At 33.3% G+C, this 19,435-nt stretch overlaps 1 protein-coding gene across 25 annotated transcripts in view; it reads right to left on the reverse strand.

Moving 5' to 3' along the window:
* The window catches only part of ATE1 (arginyltransferase 1), a 248,009-nt gene that overhangs the window by 181,936 nt on the left and 46,638 nt on the right, over positions 1 to 19,435 (reverse strand). For 17 of the 25 annotated variants that reach the window (XM_077126255.1, XM_077126241.1, XM_077126240.1 and 14 more), the window contains one exon: positions 7,355 to 7,387. The exons of the other annotated variants lie outside the window; for them this stretch is intronic. In XM_077126255.1, coding sequence (XP_076982370.1) covers positions 7,355 to 7,387 — 33 coding nt within the window. The remainder of the gene's footprint in view (positions 1 to 7,354; positions 7,388 to 19,435) is intronic. 25 annotated transcript variants of the gene reach the window in all.

A 19,435-nucleotide genomic window follows, 5' to 3' on the forward strand; every position in this document is an offset into this window, starting at 1 on the left:
GAATTCAACTTGGGGAAGTTGAATTTCTCCCTGTTCTCACCATTCCCCAAAGGGGACTTTGCAAATACTTCTCCACTCACTGATTGAATCACTCTGGGATTCATCAGGGCATCACTCTGGACAAACCAACAAAATCTCATGTCCTACCCAAGATTCCAAGTATTTATGGTATTCAATCAAGCTATCAACACAAGTTATATTAGGAGATGCACTAATCAAAATATAAATTTTGTACCAAATAAAAATTTTTTGCTTGAGTCTCACACATAAGTTGAAATTTTAAAATATTAATTACCATCTATTTTCAGCACACTGCAGTAATGACATTCCTTTGTTCTTCCTCATGCAAAAGCATTTTTAAAATTTGTACATTTAGTCACTATCATTATACACTCTAGTTTATCCATTTTTTAACTAGGTTGTTAGTCGTCAAATTGAGCTACAAATGTTCTTTTTGTTATGATTCTTATTTAATGCCATTTTGATCAGGCATGATTTCAATCCTTTAACATTTATTGATATTTATATAATCGTCTTGCAGATGAGCTATTTTGGTGAATATGTTCCACTGTACTCGAAAAGAATACACATTTTGCCCTTGTTGGGTATAAGGTTCTACAGAAGTTGTTCAAGTCTTCTATATTCCTTCTTATTCTCTATTTGTTCCATTGTAATTACTGGGAAAGTATTGCATACATCTTCAAATATAATTGTGGATTTGTTTATTTCACCTTTCACTTCCATTAGTTTTTGCTTCATGTATTGTGAGGCTCTGCTATTAGGGACATATATATTTCAGATTATTTTATCTATGAAATAACATCCCCCTTTTCTTCTGGTAAGTCATCCTGAAGTCTACTTTGTCTAATATTAATATAGCCACTTCAACTTTCTTATGATTAGTATTTATGTCGTATGTCTTAATCTATCCTTTTACTTTTAACCTATTCAGGTCTTCTTTTTCAGGTGGATCTCACTAGTTTATTTTTTTTGTTTGTTTTTTAATTTAATCTAAGAATCTCTGACTTTTAATTGGAGTGTTTAGCCTTGCACTGTCTAATAATGTAGCACTGGCCACATGTGAATATTTAAATTTAAGGAAAATTAAATTTTAAAAAAAATTAAAAACTTCAGTTCCTAAAGAGTTCAGCAGCAACATATAATCATTGGTTACTATTTTGAACCATGAGGATAAAGAACATTTCCAGACTGCAAAAAGCTTTGCTTTAGAGCATTTATACTTAATGTAATCATCAATGATTGCCTTTGAGTGGGCCAGCTTGCTATTTGTTTTCTACTTGCCCCACTCGTTCTTTGCTCCCTTTTCCTTCTTTTAAATTGAAAACATCTTATCATCCCATTTTATCTTCACTAATGGCTTATTAACTATACCTCTTCGTCTTTTTTTAAAGGTTGCTCTAGGGCAGCAGTTTTCAACTTTGTCCCCTAAGGGATATTTGGCAAAGTTTGGAGACATATTCTTACAACTCAGGGGAAGGGTGCTACTGGCATCTAATGATTAGAGATTAGGGATGCAGCTAAAGGTCCTATTTAGAGCACAAGACAGTCTCCATAGACAATTATCTAACCTAGAGAAATTGGTCTGGGGTTTATTAAATATATCTCTAACTTATTACTGTCTTCCTTCAAATAATTTAATATCACTTTATGTATAATATAAGATCTTACAGCAGCATCACTCCATTTCCTCTATCCTATCTCATCTCATAATATTCTATTAGCTATGTGATAGGGAACATCCAGCTAATCTACTGTTTCAAGACACAATTGTCTTCATCAAAAACTGGGAATATCTACTTCACAGGTATTTGTGTGAGAATTAAAATTAGGCAGGAAAAGTCTTTAGCTTAATTAAAATATAGGTGCTAACTTCTTGATAGCAGCTGTCATAATTACTACTAATGTAAAAAATTTTAAGTGATCTGAAATGAAGGAATAGAAGGACATCTATCTAGAGGCCCTAGGTACATTAAGAAAATCACCTGAAGAAAAACCTAAGAATCTGATATCCATATATGGTTTAGCTTTTCTTCTAAATTCCTCTCCTGTGCCTCTCCACCTCCAAAATGATGATGAGACTGCACCCTACTGGACTTCCTAGTCCAGTATGATTTAGGAGAGAATTTCAAGAATCTTATGGCCTCTGAAATATAATCCCTTTTATTTACCTACATTTAATTGAAGACATCTGTAAGTGGTGCCACACAAAATGTAATTCAGACTTAGAAATGTCAATAAAAACGTCTGTAAGAGAGGTCCGATGTAAACCTAGCAGGGGAGTGCATATCAACAGCTACAGAGCCATACGAAATTAGGAATATAATGGAAATATGCTGCCTGACTTGACGAGGTGATAAAAGCTCTTTTCCCATAAAGCTTAATGAGCTCTATTAGTCTTCAGCTTACAGGAATGTAAAGGGGTCAGCTCCACAGAGGGAAGTAACTGACTCTTTACACATGGCTCCATTCAAATGACAACATATCAAATTACTGATGTAATTACTATAACCTGACAATTTCATTAGATTCATGTGGCAGTTAACTGTTTAGGACTTACAACAAAGGGATATGGCTCACTCATAGTGGTTTTCGTGGGCAAAACGAAATTTAAAATCACCTTCATTTTCAACTGCAAGTCTCATGTATTTTATTGTCTTTCCCAGAGTAATTTCTCTTTTATATCCAAATTTAGGGATTTACCATTTTATAATTTTCCTTCGCCAACTAAAATACTGGTTTAATGACAACATTAAATACTTAGAGACTGCTGTATTTCTCCAATATTCTCCTGCCTTATAGCTTTGTTGTGGCTCCCGGTACAAATGTGGTAGTGAATGAGGGGGACCCTGTATTCAGTAACACTAGGGGAGATTTGGGAAGTCAACACTAACTAAGCCATTAAATGGCCTCCATGAAATCCCAGGCTAAATATAATCAAAGAAAAACCCTCAAAGTATTTACAACAAAGAAAAAAGAAGCATGTTGGTCACTTCTAAGTTTGATTTATTTTCCTTTTTCATGCACACAAACCCAGTAAGAAAAAAGAACATTTCACCTTAGCTAAGGTGAAATATAACTGCAGATCACTAAGTGAGGAAAGTAGATCAGAAAGAAAATGACAGAAACATCACTAAACTTTGTTCCTGATACCTACCCTTTGACTTTTGCCAAAGATTAAAGCTTCCACGTATATATTCCCAATATTTAACCAGAATAGTCAAAGATATTTAAAACAAAATATTTGTTTGGTACTGTCTAGGTGCCAAGCCCTAATTGAGGGAATTTAAACATGAAAAAAGACAATACTACAGATTTTAAGGAGCTACAATCAAGCTGGGAAGACAGATTATTAACTATATTGAAATATATCAAACCTTGTCTGCTTTTATCTAAGTTCTGCCTAATTATGGGTAAAAGTCTGCTACTCTCAGCCTCACCCAGTTCACTCATTCATTTAGTCATTTGTTTATTCATTCAACAAATATTTTTCAGGGCTTCCTACGTAGCAGTTATTATTCAAAAAGAAATAAGAAAAACAGGATCCTCTCTCATTAAGTTTATATTCAAAAGAAGTCCATTAGTGAGATCTATTAGAAGTATCTTTGCTATTAGTCAGCAACATCTTGAAGTGGACATCAAGCTCCAGCCTTCTTATTCTTCCACATGGGTAAGATGGCCTATTCTACTTGCTTTCTAATAAAGACCCTTATTCCTGGTTACTCCTCTAAGCTCTTGCCAAAATGAGAGTCCGGCCTTAAACATTATTAGTATTACCTCATTTAAGTTCTGTGCTGGTTTGAAATGATATATATACCCTAGAAAAGCCATGTTTTAATCCTAATCCCATTTTGTAAAGACAGCCATTTCTTCTAATTCCTATTCAGTACTGTATGCTTGAAACTGTAATTAGATTATCTCCTGGAGATGTGATTTAATCAAGACTGGTTGTTAAACTAGATTAGGTAGAGGCATGTCTCCATCCATTTGGGTAGGTTTTGATTAGTTTCTGAAGTCCTATAAAAGAGGAAACATTTTGGAGAATGAGAAATTTGGAGAGAGCAGAGAATGCTGTAGCACCACGAAGCAGAATCCACCAGCCAGAGATCTCTGGAGATGAAGAAGGAAAATGCTTCCCAGGGAGCTTCACGAAACAGGAAGCCAGGAGAGAAAGCTAGCTGATGACATCATGTCTGCCATGTGCCCTTCCAGCCGAGAGAGAAGCCCTGACTGTGTTCACCATGTGCCTTCTCACTTGAGAGAGAGAGACCCTGAACTTCATCAGCCTTCTTGAACCAAGTTATCTTTCCCTGGATGCCTTTGATGGAACATTTCCATAGACTTGCTTTAATTGGGACATTTTCTAGGCCTCAGAACTGTAAACTAGCAACTTATTAAATTCCTTTTTAAAAGCCATTCCATTTCTAGTATACTGCATTCTGGCAGCTAGCAAACTAGAACAAGTTCCTGCCAGCCTCTTTCTCTTCAAAGCTAGACCTCATTTCTATATCATATCAGAGAGACTTCCCTGATATACTTAAAAATTACTGATAGGAATCATCACCATAAAAACTAACAATGTATTTCTTTCCCATTATAGCTTCTTCATGGGAGAGGAAATGGTAAAATAATTTAACATTTTATAGGCAATGTTATCATTTTGTGTAACTCCTTCCTAATTGTGTAGACTTATTTTTGAATTGAGAGCTGTAATGTATAATTTTGCACCCTGATTCATCTCTTAATATACTGTGATGGTTAGGTTCATGTGTCAACTTGGCCAGGTGATGGTGCCCAGTTGTCTGGTCAAGCAAGCACTGGTCTGTTGCTGCAAGGACATTTCATGGACTTAAATCATTCAGCCTGTTGGCATCTATGGCTAATTATATCTGCAATTGGCTAAGAGGAGTATCTTCCACAATGAGAGATGTTTAATCTAATCAACTGAAGACTTTTACAGTGGAAGTGATCACTTAAGCAGTTAAAAAAACAGAACTTTCATCTCTGGTTCTGAAAGTCAGCTTCTCCTGGAGAATTCATCGAAAATCTTTATCAGAGGTGACAGTTTGCAGCCTACCCTATGGAATTTGGACTCCTGCATCCCCATAGTGGCATGAGACAAGTTTATAAAATCTCATAGTATTTACAGATATCTCCTGTTGGTTCTGTTTCTCTAGAGAATGTTGACCACTACATATAGCAAAAGCATTTTACAGTTACTATTCAAAAATATGTACTAATGAACATATTCATGATTCCCATTTTAACTGCTGCAGGCTGTTTTATTATATGGTTGCACCATGATTTACTTATCTTTTCCTACTTTTGGACATTTAGGTTGTTCTCAATCTTTTTAACATCATAAACAGCACTGTAATAAACATTTTTTATACAAGTTCTGTCCCATCTTTGATTTTTTTCTCTGGCAGCAACTCTTATAATCATTTAAAGTATGAATATAAACCTTTAATGTAAATGACTGACTACTCTCCATAAAGGATGAAGTTTAAAAGCATATCCATCCTATCACATCTTTCCAAGAACTGACTTTTTTTTGAGTGCATGGTTTGGGAATCAAACCCGGGTCTTCCGCATGGAAGGTGAGCATTCTACCACTGAATCACCTGTGCACCCAAGCATTGACTTCTAAGAAGAATATAATTTGACAAGAAAAAAAATTATATATCACTCTTGTTTTAACCGGCACTTCTCTGGTTATTAATAGGTTAAAGTTTTAAAACACATTTATTACCACATGTATTTCATCTCATCACCTATCTGATAAAATCCAAACATTATGCAAAATAAATCAATTTTTTTTACTGATTCTAGAAGTTCATTTTACTAATTTTTTGTCATACTTTCCCCAAGTGACTTTTAACTATATCTGTTTTCATATGCAAAATCATGGATTTTATATAGTTATATCTAATTTTCCCATCCTTTCCTTTGTGATACTTCCCAACGCCTCTGTGCCTGGAAAATACTTCCTCAGCCAAAGAGAAGATATATATTCACTTACAGTGTCTTCAAGTTTCCAATGGTTTGGTTTTTATTTTTATTGTTTTTACATGTAACTTTTAAAATTTCACATAACCATAAAAGCATCAGCAATCATATGAATGTTATAATAGCAGATAAAGAAACGTGCCTTTATGCAGAGAGATCAGAGACAGCCTCAGAGAGAAATGTAATAACTGACCTTACCCAGAAGATAAATATATTTGAACAAGACAGGAATGGAGAAAAACATATAGCTAAAAAAAAAGAAAGCAAAACCACAGAAGCAAGGGGGGGGGGGGGGATAAGTGAAAGACAGAGAAAAAAGAGTCTTATTGAGTGGGGTTGAAGTACAGCCCATGAGGAGAATATAAAACATTACTGAAGTTTAAATAACACTTTACAAATGACTTCCATGTCCACTGCCTCATTTGAGAGGTTGGACTTTTTATTTCCATTTTAAAGACAAAAACACTGAAAAGTTGTCACTTGCCCCAGGTCATTGACTAATAAGTGAAACATGATCTTAAAGTCAGTTTGGTTCTAAGGCCAATCACCTTTCTACACACCCTGCTACCTTATTATTCCTCTCCTCCTCTGTCCATGTCTTCCCACTTCCACAAGTTATTACTTACCAACTGCAGCTCACAATGATAGCTAGTACTCTGAAAATCTAGCAGGGTTTCCTTATTTCACAACTTTACCACTGGATCCTCAGTTCTGTACTGCAGAACCACTATGAGCTTAAACAAGAAAGTGAATAAAACACCTAGACTACTACCTGTGTTGCAGCAGGGGCTCAATAAAAGTTACATGGTTTGCTCTTCCCTAATCAATACATGGGTTTTAAAACAGTTTCTCCAACCAACTGAAACGTCCTTAATGACAGCCTTTGCCTGTGATTTCTCTGTCTCTTCTTTAATACCACAACAGTTTCAGAGAATCTGGTTGATGTCAAATAATCAGTTATGGGAGTAATGGAGAAAACAATAAGAATCCTTAAAATGAAAGATTAATTTCATTCTAACTACTGAAAAAAAAAAATTAAAAGATACAAAAGCCAACAACCTATAATGAAGATGTGTCTTCCTGAAAGACCAGAATACCCGAAACTTACAGGAATTTTCACTTTTAAAAAAGACTGCTTTTTAAAAAGCCTGCTTACTATTTGTTCCACCAAAAAAAAAAATAGATAACAACAACAAAAAAAACACATTATTTTAAATTACCAAAATAAATGCCCAGTAAAAGATTAGCAATTAGCACTGGTAAAATTGGTAAAAATGTGATGGTCAATTAGCAGTTTTAGAATTAAGGTCAATGAGTAAACTCTTACCTCCAAAGGTGAGCTGCAAAGGAATCTTGTGAACTGCAGAGTTGAATATGAATAGAATCATTTTCACCCAAAACGTAGGCAGCAAAAGATGACACACAGAAAAGGCAAAAATTATTACATAATTTTTCAATAAGAACATCTGAAGTAAACCTAAAAGTCTACATAAAATTAGTATTTTTACACATTGTATAATTCATGAACAAATAAAGAAAAGTTAAATGTAGCCTATAGTAATACAGTAGCTATATAGTTTTTTGTTTTTTTATTAATACACAGGCAATGGACTATCATCTGAAACTAAGTATTGTATGCTGCCTGTTTCTCTTAGCACTTTTTTTTTTTCATGGGCAGACACTGGAATCAAACCCGGGTCTCCAGCATGGCAGGTGAGAATTCTGCCACTGAGCCACCATCACCCCTCCCTCTTAGCATTTAAATAAACAAACATTTTGGGAGGAGGTCATGAACAAATGACAAAGTAAACTAAATTAACTCTGCAATGATGTCACAATCATATAACTGTATACATTATATTTGATGATACAAGTCATGTTTTCTTCTTAGATGTTATTTACAGAAGCAGCATTTCAAATCCTCAGGGATGTACTATAATAATCAAAGTAGTATAAACTTTTACACGCAAATTAACTACAATGAAATACAAAAAAAGAGTCTGCTTCTAAGCACTCTTGAACTTCCTTCCTCTCCATAACAAAGCTAACGAGTACTCCAAGGGAACACAAATATTTGTATTCTCTTTTAGAGATACACATAGAAATTTTTACCAATGAAATTATATGATGTCTGGATTTACTTCAAAATCATTCAGAGAAGGGAGTAAGAGCTAGGGGTATTTAAATGAAACTAGATTGGCCATAATATCAAAACTACTAAAGAATGGAAGATGAAAACACAAATGTTGATTATGTGATTCTCTCTACTTTGTGAATATTTTAAGTTTTATATAATAAAAAGTTGAAAAAATATATCGGATACCACCACCACCACCCCAAAAAAAACCTAAAGCAAATACATTCTTAAAAGAACATTATCAGCCATAACAAAGCTACTTAACTGGTTATCAACCAGGCCCTAGATGATAGGGTGTTTTAAAATACACCTACACTCTAAGAATATCTTTCTTAATTTAAACTATATCAATATGCAATTCTATTATATTATTAACGAACTTACTGAAAGTGCAAGATAGACCAAGATAATAAATTTTCAAAATGCCGATATAATACAAATTATTCTATTTAAATTTAAAATGCAATCTTTGTGGGTTTCAATTCTTTCTAAGGGAGTCACACATAAGACAATACCTATCCTTTCCTCCAAGAGTAAGAAGTGCTAATTCAAAGACTAGCCAATTTGAGCAGGAGATAAAAATGAGGGAGTTTTTATCTGAAAATGAGAAATGTAATTTAGGGTTGTTATGTTTTGCACCAATATGTGTACCCTAACTATCCTGTACACATTATGGTTTTGAATCTAGAAGTGGTACATGTTTATAAGCAACTGATACATAAATTAGGATGAAATTTACTTAAAACAACAATGAAGAAAAGAATATAAATATTCTCAAAGAAAACTAATGTCTTCTTGAGGCTCTGATAATTTACAAAAATGTCTATCATTCCTATACATAACATTTGTGTCATGACTATTTCTAAACAGACCTAAAAATTCTTGTCCTGTTTGAAACTGCCAAAATATGAAATGCATAAATAAAAGTTCCCAATCCCTAAAGCAGTAAAAATAGAATAACACATCAAAGGACACATATTCATACTCCTATTCAAAGGACATGAAAAAGATGTCAAAAAATGCTTTTTCCCTATTTGTGTATCAGAAAAAAAATCACTTCCATTTCAATCAATTACCTGGTAACTTCTTTAATGAAATTACACATATTATATTACACAGATTCCTTTTAACAAATACTGGCATAAAAAAGACCGTGGCCACAGCTGGTAGCCTACACTACCACTTTTCTAATATGGCTATACTATTCTTTTCAACAAGAAATATTGTGTAATCATAGGGCTGTTATTTTGGCTTTTCCTAAATCAAGGCACATAACTATTTTGAAAGTGGAATTCCAAGTCCTATAATTGCTCATATGATTATCCAAGAACATTAAAGTGCGCTTCTCAAAATAAACAAAAATGCTGAAATAGTTTTTATAAATTACCCAATAGTTGAATAATTCCTTTTTCAAAAAATCAAACGTTTTTCCTACTTATCACTACTTGACATCTGCTACTTCCTCCATTTTTAAAAACGTATTCATTCACTACACCTGCTCATCTTATTAACTTCATCTTATTAGCAAAATACTTTACTGGTCCTATTTCCTTAGCCTTTCACCTAGCACATGGCACTTACTATCTCATAAACTGTCAGGGGACAAGCCTGACTGTTTTAGGCTATAATATAATAAAATCTTCATCTAAAATTTTGCAACTATCAATCTAAATTACACCTCAACGTAAAACACTCAGTTTTTCTATCAGAAATTTGGAAGCCTTAATTCAGCTAAGATTCTAAATTATGTTAAGCAACATTTTAGACTCCTTCCCTATTCCCCTGCATCGATTCCTGGTACATATTTACATTATTTTAAATTGGCTGTTTTAAGGGAGTGCAGAACTAAGTTTTATGTTAACAAGAATGTGTTTCTCATAAATTGACAGTTCTTACAAATACATTCACTCCACAAAAGAAAAAGTTTCATTGTTTTATATTTCACTGCAGAGAAATAAAACTTCAAAAACAGCTTATAGACATAGCTAATGCTCATTTAAAAAATTATATAAGTTCTATACTTAACTTGTACTCAAAACTAAGGTTTCAAACTAAGATCCTGTTTATGCCTATTTTTAGTGGGGAGTAAAAAGAACTGATTCAGATAATTCCTTAAATTCATTTTCACAGCTATTCTCTATTTCATTTGTTAGCAATGTAGCTGCAAGGATGAACTTCTTGAACTGTCATCTCTCTCTTATGATTTGACTCAGAACATTGGACAGAACATTAATCTTTAATTCTCATTCTAATATACTGAAATCTGTCTTCTGAGGCATTACAACTCCTTTTTGCTGGTGGAAACAGCTAGTGATCTAAGAGTTAGTATGGAATCTCACTACTTCTATCTACTTGAATGGGTCACTTAAATTAAATGTTCATAGTTTTCTCATCCATAAAATGATTTGAACTAAACCAGTTACCCCAAATGGTAGTCTGTGGCATGCCAGCCTCCTGTGAGACTCTCTAAAAATTTTTCCAAGGAAATAAGTTTGGGAAATACTGTACATTATAGCTGCTTCAACCACCTCTTCTTCCCCTGTCTTAAAGAATTTCAAGGTATACGGAAAAGCTCTCAAAATTCTTATTAATTTTTATTAAAAATTCTTGAAGTTCATTTAATTAAGCACTTCTCAAAGTTATTTTACCAAGTTTCGTTGCTTATTTTTAATTTCATGTTATATCAACTAATATTCCAAAGAACCAATTTTCCAGAAAACCCATTCTATAAAACGTGATCCCTGTGAGCTTTAACTACTTTTCGTCAATTAATACTTAATAGAACTGCTTGCTTTTGAAAATACTCAGGATGACTGTCAACAGTGCCAGAAAAACAACACAAACTATATCAATGACTTATTGGCCCTTTTTTTCCTTTTTAGCAGTAATGTCTTCTACTTAATAATACCCCTCGGGGGGATCCTTGTAACATTCAGCAATGGGTTAATGCCCGAGCAAACAACAAGGAAGGCACAATAATAAAATGCTTCTTCAAAAATTCTGATAACTGCCCAGAATCACAAAAGTCCACAACACCAATTCAAAGAGCTAGTTATAAATGATTTGCTATAAGTGTTGATTCTGAAGTTTGCTAAAGCTCACTCTAACTAGTGACCTACCTCAATTTATATTCTTTTAGTACTTGCAACTCTTTAATTTCTAAGAGCACCAGGGATTAGTGTTATATTTAAATTATTCAACTATCACCCATTTCATGCGTTCATTATAACAACACTATATTTTATAAACAGTGACTTTAATATGAATGATATGTATTTGAAATAGAAAAACTCATTTATTACTTCCACCTCCAATTCAGGTGTTTCTGTTTCTAAAATTAAGGTAAGTCGGTAACATGAATCTATACATCTAGTTAAGAATGTAACAGTTCTATAGCTTGAAAAGCTATATTCAATAAGGTTGGACTCTAAAAGAATTTTGTTGCTTTTCAATATTACCAGCAGCAAACAAAATCACCATAAACCATGAACAGTGTTCTTATCCAAATGGAAAGAAAAAGAAGACCTTCGCCAAGTCACCAAAAGGAAAACTCAGAATGCACGGGTGGCATTACATCCAGAGTCCAGAATCCCCTGTTTCTCTATGGGAGAATCAGTTTCCTACAAGACCTGAATTTCCTAAAAACCTGTTTGTTTATACATTAAACAGGCAAGTTAAGTACTAGCACAAAATACTAAAATATCTCTAAAGAACTGTGGAAGTAATTTTTAAAGTGTGTTTAAGAGAACTCCTTAAGATTTTTTTTTAAGTAATCATTGGGACCAAAACTTTTTTTATTTCTATGAAACAACAAATTTTTTTTATATCTATGAAATAAGAAAAATCTTTAAATCTTCCAAAAATAATATCTTTGTAGGTATGGATGAAATAGAGAGATTAAGTATCTGGGCTTGGAAAATATGGAACATACTTTGTGAAGCTCTGAGTGATAAATATTCTAAATAAATTATTTAAACTTAACTTAGGGCATTAAAAACCTTCTCATTCCAATACTCTAAAGAAGCCACTGTCAGAATGATATTACTGAATATAAAAGAAGACATCTAATATTACAGTTTATATAATTTGGTTTTAGTTACTACAGTTTTTCCACATATATTATTTCCATGCAGAAAAAGTACTGATAAAATTTTACACCTGTTTAAGATTTTTTTCAAATGCCAACAAAGACACGAAAGGAAACTTCCTGAATGTGAACGGAGGGGGTCCACAAAAATTCTGCAACAAACAGGACTCTTAAAAGGGGAATATCAAACACTTTCTCCCTTAATTTAGGAATAAGGCAAGGATGCTCATTATCAAAATATCTTTTCAGCATTATACTACTGACCTGAATTTAGGAAGGTAATTAGATCAAAATCAATATTCTAAATATCCAATTTCTTATATACTGGTATTTTTAAAATACCATTTATAATTATATCAAACAATATCAAATTAAGTTATAGGAATAATTAGGAAGAAAGCTAATGAAAGCATTAAAAACATTAAAAGCTACAAAACATGAAACAGAGAAATTAAAGAAGACCTAAATAAATAGTAGGACACACTGTGTTCATGAATCAAAAGGCTCGATATTGTTAATATTTCAATTCTCCCAAACTGATCTACAAATCCACAGTAATCGCATTCAAAGTCCCGACAGGCTGGTTATTTAATGGAAACTGGTAAAAATAATTCTAAAATTTATATGGAATTGTAAAGGACCTACTTTGATTAGGTATTCTTGAAGAACAACAACACTGGTGGACTTACACTACCAGACATCAAGACTTAGTACAAAGCTACAATAATTAAGACTGTAATATTAGCACAAGGATAGATAAACATACCTAAAGAACAGATTAGAGGGCATACCAAAGACAGCCACATATGGCCACGTAATTGATGACAAAGGTACAATTAAAATTCAGTTGAGAAAACATGGTCTTTTCAATAAGCAGTGCTGTGTCAATGGGATATACTTCTGGAAAAAGACGGATTGGAACTCCTATCTCACACCATACATGCACACCTAAATGCAAAAAGTAAATTAAGCTTTTTAAAAGAAAACATAGGAAAATAACTCCATGAACTGGGACAGACAAGGATTTATTAACAGTATGCAAAAAATACTAACATAAAAAGAAAATGCTGATACACCGGGAGTTCATTAAACTTTAATCTCTAAACTGGGAGTTCATTAACCTTTAATCTCAGAAAGAATGAAAAAGCAAGTCAAGATTTAAAAAAGATGTTCAGAATGCACATATCTATGAAAGGACTCAAACCCAGAGTATATACATACTCTCACAATTAAAAAGAAACACAAGAGAATCCAAAATTTAAAAGATGGCGGAATGGGGGACAAAGTCTTGAACAAGCATTTAACAAGAAAGAGGATCTTCAAGTGGCCAACAAATACATGAAAAGATGCTAGTCATCAGCAAAAGGCAAATTAAAAATTCAAAAGCTTATCATTATATACCCATCAGAAAAGCTAAAATTAAAATGCCTGACAATACCAAGTGTTGATGAGGTTGTGGGACAAGGGGAATTTTCATATAGTACAACCACTTTGGAAAACTGGCAGTATTTACTAAAGCTAAAGATATATTTAGCCCATGCCTCAGCAATTTTAACTCTTAAGTACTAGACCTGTGAAGAGAATTATGTCCATGAAAAGACATGTACAAGAATGTTCACAGTAGCAAAAACTGAAAAGTACCCATCAATAGAATGGATTAATAAACTGTTATATTCATAAATGGAATACTACACAGCACTGAAAGAAAACTATTACTACATGCAATTCAGACAAACCTCACAGACAGAATATTGAGCAAAAGAAAAAAGAGTTTGTGCTGTATGATCACATTTATATGAAGTTAAAGAAAAGGTACAACTATGATGATAGAAATCAGAATAGTAGTTACTTCTGAATGGAGGAGTACTGACTAGGGACGGAAACAAGGGATCCCTCGAAAATGCTGAAAAAGTTCAATCTCTTGATTTCAAGGACAAATATATATGTAAAAATTCAGGAAGCTGTACACTTAAGACTTGTGCACTTTACTGAATGTAAGGTTAAAAATTAATTTTAAAAAAGAAAAACTATTACATTCCTCCCAATTACTTTTCTTAAAATTATTGAAACCACAGAATTTATGGCTAAAAGGAATCTTGGCAATTACCTAGTCCAATTCCTTTACTTTACAACTAGAGAAACTGAGGCCCAGAAATGTTACATAATTGTAGAGTCAGCAGCAAAACTAGAGTTACAACCTAGGAGCCTTTTTCAAACCATGATTTCCTTTATCATACAACAGATATAAAACCACCATTAACCAGAACTTACTGAGAAAGCAGTAAAACTTAGGGATACCAATTCTAAGAGCTTGAGCTTTACAAAAACTTCACTAAAGTAAGGTAAAAATTGGGTGTTCACTTGTTAAAATTAACAAGCCTAAAATAAAATATATAATTTTATGGTAATGAAAAATTCAGTCAATGAATGGCAAAAAAATGGGGTGGGTGGGGAGAGATAAATTTTTTCCAGTAGTAATTTAAAAAATCTTTAAGAAGGAAGAGGGAACCATGACATGTTTTCTGCCTCACCAGTGACCTTGCTGTTCTCTGAACATGGCCACACACTCTCCCACTTACCTCACTATCACAAAATCTTCCTAAGGGCAAGAAGTCTTTTACTTCGCTCTCTATGCTAGAACCCAAAATCTCAATTAGTGCCTGGCACATAGTAGAAACTCAATAAATATTTGCTGCTTAAATGCATATATTCATTAATAAATAAATAAATGGATATTCGTATTATTTTATTTTTTTCCTATGTCTTTTAAGGGGCCCTGCTACCTTGTAGATGTGGATCATATGGCCAAGGTGAGATGCCATTAACACAAAACAAGCAGTCATCAGTCATGAGGAGCTGGGATCACTGAAGAAAAACCCTGTTCCCTCCCTCGTCAGGCCACATTAGCAATATCTGGATCCTCCAGCCACTCTTTTAGTGTCCTTCAGGAAAACTTTCAGCAAGTATCATTGCCGTAGAACAACTATCCAGGAGACACTGAGGACAAAACTAGGTATCACTTAAATGACACTAAGTTGGCTAAAATAATTCATATTGACCTTGAAAAACTGTCTTTCAAATCAGAGTGATGTGAATTGGGAATAAGTAGAAAATACCACAGAACCTAGAAATCAAGTTTAAACCAGAAATAACAGTCAAGGTAAAATTTGTTTTAAAAGCACTCTGGTCAAAATGGTAAGAGATGGAATATATTATCAGCAATTTAATGATTACTAAAACTAATACTTGATTATACTAACATATTAGTAATGGTTACAGGTACTGCATATATACTTAGCAAACCAACTGATTACAAGCAAGATCCAATGCCCCCACATTGTGCTGAGTACCTAAATTTTCAACAGTTTTTATTTACTTTTAACATTAATACAAACCTGTGAGAAGCTTTTAAAGTATTTCAAAATTCATTTTATGTTAGTCAAAATGTGCAAGGACCATGTATGATGCATTCACCAGGGTCTGCCATAATGACTAGAACATACTAGGTTTTAAAGATACACTCAACTGGTTGAGCAGAAGAATCACATTCCTCCACAAGCCAGGAAAAAGAAGTATGAAAGTCACTCTAAGTATTAGATTTTGAGCTATTTTGAGAAAGAGTGTTACAGAAACGCTAACATTATTGATAGAAAGAGAGATTTCTACAGACCTACACAAATATACTTCCTATTTTTACACATTATTAAAAGCAATATTATTCTCTGGATAAATAATTATACACAAAGTACAAACATTTTAGTTTTATAATTATACAATAGTACAAACATTTTAGTTTTACAACTACATCTAGAACAGAATCAACAGTTTTTTAGTCATGCAAGCAGTTATCTAAAATTACTTGGAATATAAAATGAATGACCACACCAAAATACAAACTTTCCTTATTTAGACTAGTCATCAATAGGTAATATTGTTCACTTGTCAAGTCATTACCAAGAGGTCATAAAACTCAGTGCTCCTCAGATTTAATGGGAAAAACAGATCTAAAATACAAAAGCTAAAGACAAATGGTGCGCACAGCAAGATTATTCCTATCACACGAGCTTTGTACTCATTAAAATGTGCTTAACTTGTTGTAGGTAAATTTCTCAACACTCTTGCTCAGGAAATTAAAAGCAGCTTTCACTTATTATAGTAGGACAACTGTCAAAAGTGTTTGACATCATTTGAATTTTCCTTTTTCGCTTCATGTCACAAGTTTCAAGAACATTATTTTCTTCCTGAGTAGTTTTCCATTTGGCAACAACTGAGTTCTCTCTCCAGCTGTTTCTTAAAGAACCATCACTTCAGCTGCTCAGTCAGTCAGTGATGTCCACGGGGCATCTATTTCATTCCAGGCATTCTGTTGGGCACTAAGGATTTCTTCTGAATTGGGCATATTATAAGTTGATGTTACAAATATAAAGGTATGTTACAAAGCATGGCAGTCCCATATAGTTTACTTATCTCAAAAGGAGAACTCTTCTCTAAGTGTATGCAAGAAACTATCACCAGAGTTCAAAAAGAAACACCTATACCTCCTTTGTCTCCAGGTACAAATAGAGCAGTTGAGAAATACCCACATAAAGCTTCATCTAATGATACTTTTTTGCATATTTTAAATGGTACAAAGAACAGGGAGAATTAAAACAGTATTAAAAACCATTTTTAGAGAGGCTGAAGTTACATACTGATGAACCAAAATGAGTGGTTTTGAATATCATTGATTACTTTTTTCTTTATAAAAAATTCACTCTAATTTAATATCAAAATTTAAAACATGAACTTTTAATTCAAGCAAATATTTTAATTAAAATGGAAAAACAAAACAAGGAAAAACACAATTTCATTTGTAATTGCTGCCTGGGGAAACTAGAAGCATCATTTATTTGCCTTGACCTCAGTATCTTTGATGATTTCTAATGATATATCATCATCTGCATCCTAGCAATAAAGTTTAAACTTTATTTGGTCAAGCACCTTTACAAATATGATCATATTTATTCTTCACAACAAACCTTGTTGTACTATTTTCCCCTCATGTTTACAAATGAGGACCCTGAGCTGCACAAAGCTGAAGAATCAGGGGACGTGCTCCAGGTCACATAGGTAAAAAGTGGTGGAGCTGCAATTTAAGGCAGGAATGCCTCATCAGATTTCACATGCTCACCTGATTCTATTCAGCCTTTGTGTTATCAATAATTCCATCCAAAAATATACACATGGGACTGTAAACATAAATGTCATTTAGTAGTACTTAGATTACCTTCATACCATTCAATTCAAATAATTTATCACTGTGCATATTTGTTCCCAGATAGACAGTTAAGAATCAACATCAATTTCAAGCCACACATTGCATTCTATCACTGTATTCCTCAGCTTTCAGAGACAATATATGTACCCACTAACTATAAGTTATTATTATAGTTGATATTAAAAATAGTTGGCATTGGGGTGCACGGGTAGTTCAGTGGTTAGAATGCCCGCCTTTTATGTCGGAGACTCAGGTTCGATTCCCAGACCATACAACAAAGCCCACCAAAAAAAAAAAAAAAAAAAAAAAAATATATATATATATATATATATAGCTGGTATTAAAAACTTAGAGGCAAAAGGTCAATTATCAAGCTACCCCCGAACTTCAGACATTCAAAGCAAAGACAAAATCCCAGAAGAAAGCAACAAAGGTTAAACTGAAAAGTGAAAAAGGCATTTTCCTAATGCTCATGTCCCCAACTCACAGAAGAATTCCCCAAGTTCCTTTCCCATTTTCCTTTTGATTGTTCCTTTACTGATAGATGAAATAAACTTGGCAATCTCATTTTCAAGCCAGTAACCAATACTCACTATCTGCCCTCATACTTGCTCCACTTTTCCCACAATACTTACCCCTTATTAAACTACTATACAATTAACTAATTTATTACGTTTGTTATTTATTGACTATCTCTGACCATCCCTACCCTTATCCAAGAATGTAAACTCCATGAGAACAAAGGGCTCTCTATCTAATTTATTCACTGATTGCCATTGTAAATGACTAGAGTATATAAAGTATTAGCAATAAAAAATTTATCTGAAAAATTTGCTTAAACACTTTGTTCACTGATGTAAGCTAGTGAGTATTAATTATCTGCACCCACATTAACTTCTTCAAAAGGCAATATGATGAGGTGGTGTGACGGTGGCTCAGCAGGCAGAATTCCAGTCTACCATGCCGGAGTCCCGGGTTTGATTCTCAGTGCCTTCCCATGCACAAAAATAAAAAAAAATCCAAAAATTAAAAAAATTTTTAAAAAGGCAGTATGATGTTCTATGTAAAAAGCTACTAAATTTTGAGACACTGCTCTGCCATAAACCACCCAAGTTATCTTGGGCAAATTATTCTATAATAAAATACAGATTATTATATAAAATAATGTAAAAAATATTATATATATATATATAATAGGTTAATCTACACAGTCAGTAAGGCCCTTTTTGCCTCTGAAGTTGTATGATACAATGATTTTTACAATCTGAGACATTATTTTTACAAAATAATGTTTTGGAAATTATTGACCAAAACAAATTTTAAGGAAAAATGTTTCCAGTAGCTTTAACTCCACCCCTTTGTATGTCCCCAAAAAAGTAACATTATGCTGGGGATACAACCATCACTTTGTTCCAACTCATTTCAATGAATCATTAAAAAGCTTTTTATTAGCAAATGTCTTGTCACATATCTGGAGACACACTACATATAATATACCAGTATGCCGTGACTCACTGGCTGCTCATGAAAAGTGCCATTTTTAAGTTAATTACCCAAATAACTGCCTAAGCGCCCCTACTTTACTCAAGTAAGTTACTCCTGGCTTTAAAAATACATGTACAGGGGGTACAAGGGTAGTTCAGTGGTAGAATTCTAGCCTGCTATGTGGGAGACCCGGGTTCGGTTCCTAATCCATGTACTTTCCAAACAAACAAACAAGCAAATGAACAAATGAAAAATCTAACAACAATAACAAAAAAATTCAGCAACTGGTACTACAATAAGAGAATATTCACATGGAAAAAGAATGAAATGTGACCCCTACCATACAACATACAAAAAAATGAAAAGAAAAAAATATATGTACAATATTTTAAAATGCTCATATCCTGTCATCATTCAAATTCTGCTAACTATATGCCAGAGC

Source organism: Tamandua tetradactyla, chromosome 13, assembly GCF_023851605.1.
Source record: "Tamandua tetradactyla isolate mTamTet1 chromosome 13, mTamTet1.pri, whole genome shotgun sequence".
In the NCBI taxonomy this organism is placed as follows: domain Eukaryota; kingdom Metazoa; phylum Chordata; class Mammalia; order Pilosa; family Myrmecophagidae; genus Tamandua; species Tamandua tetradactyla.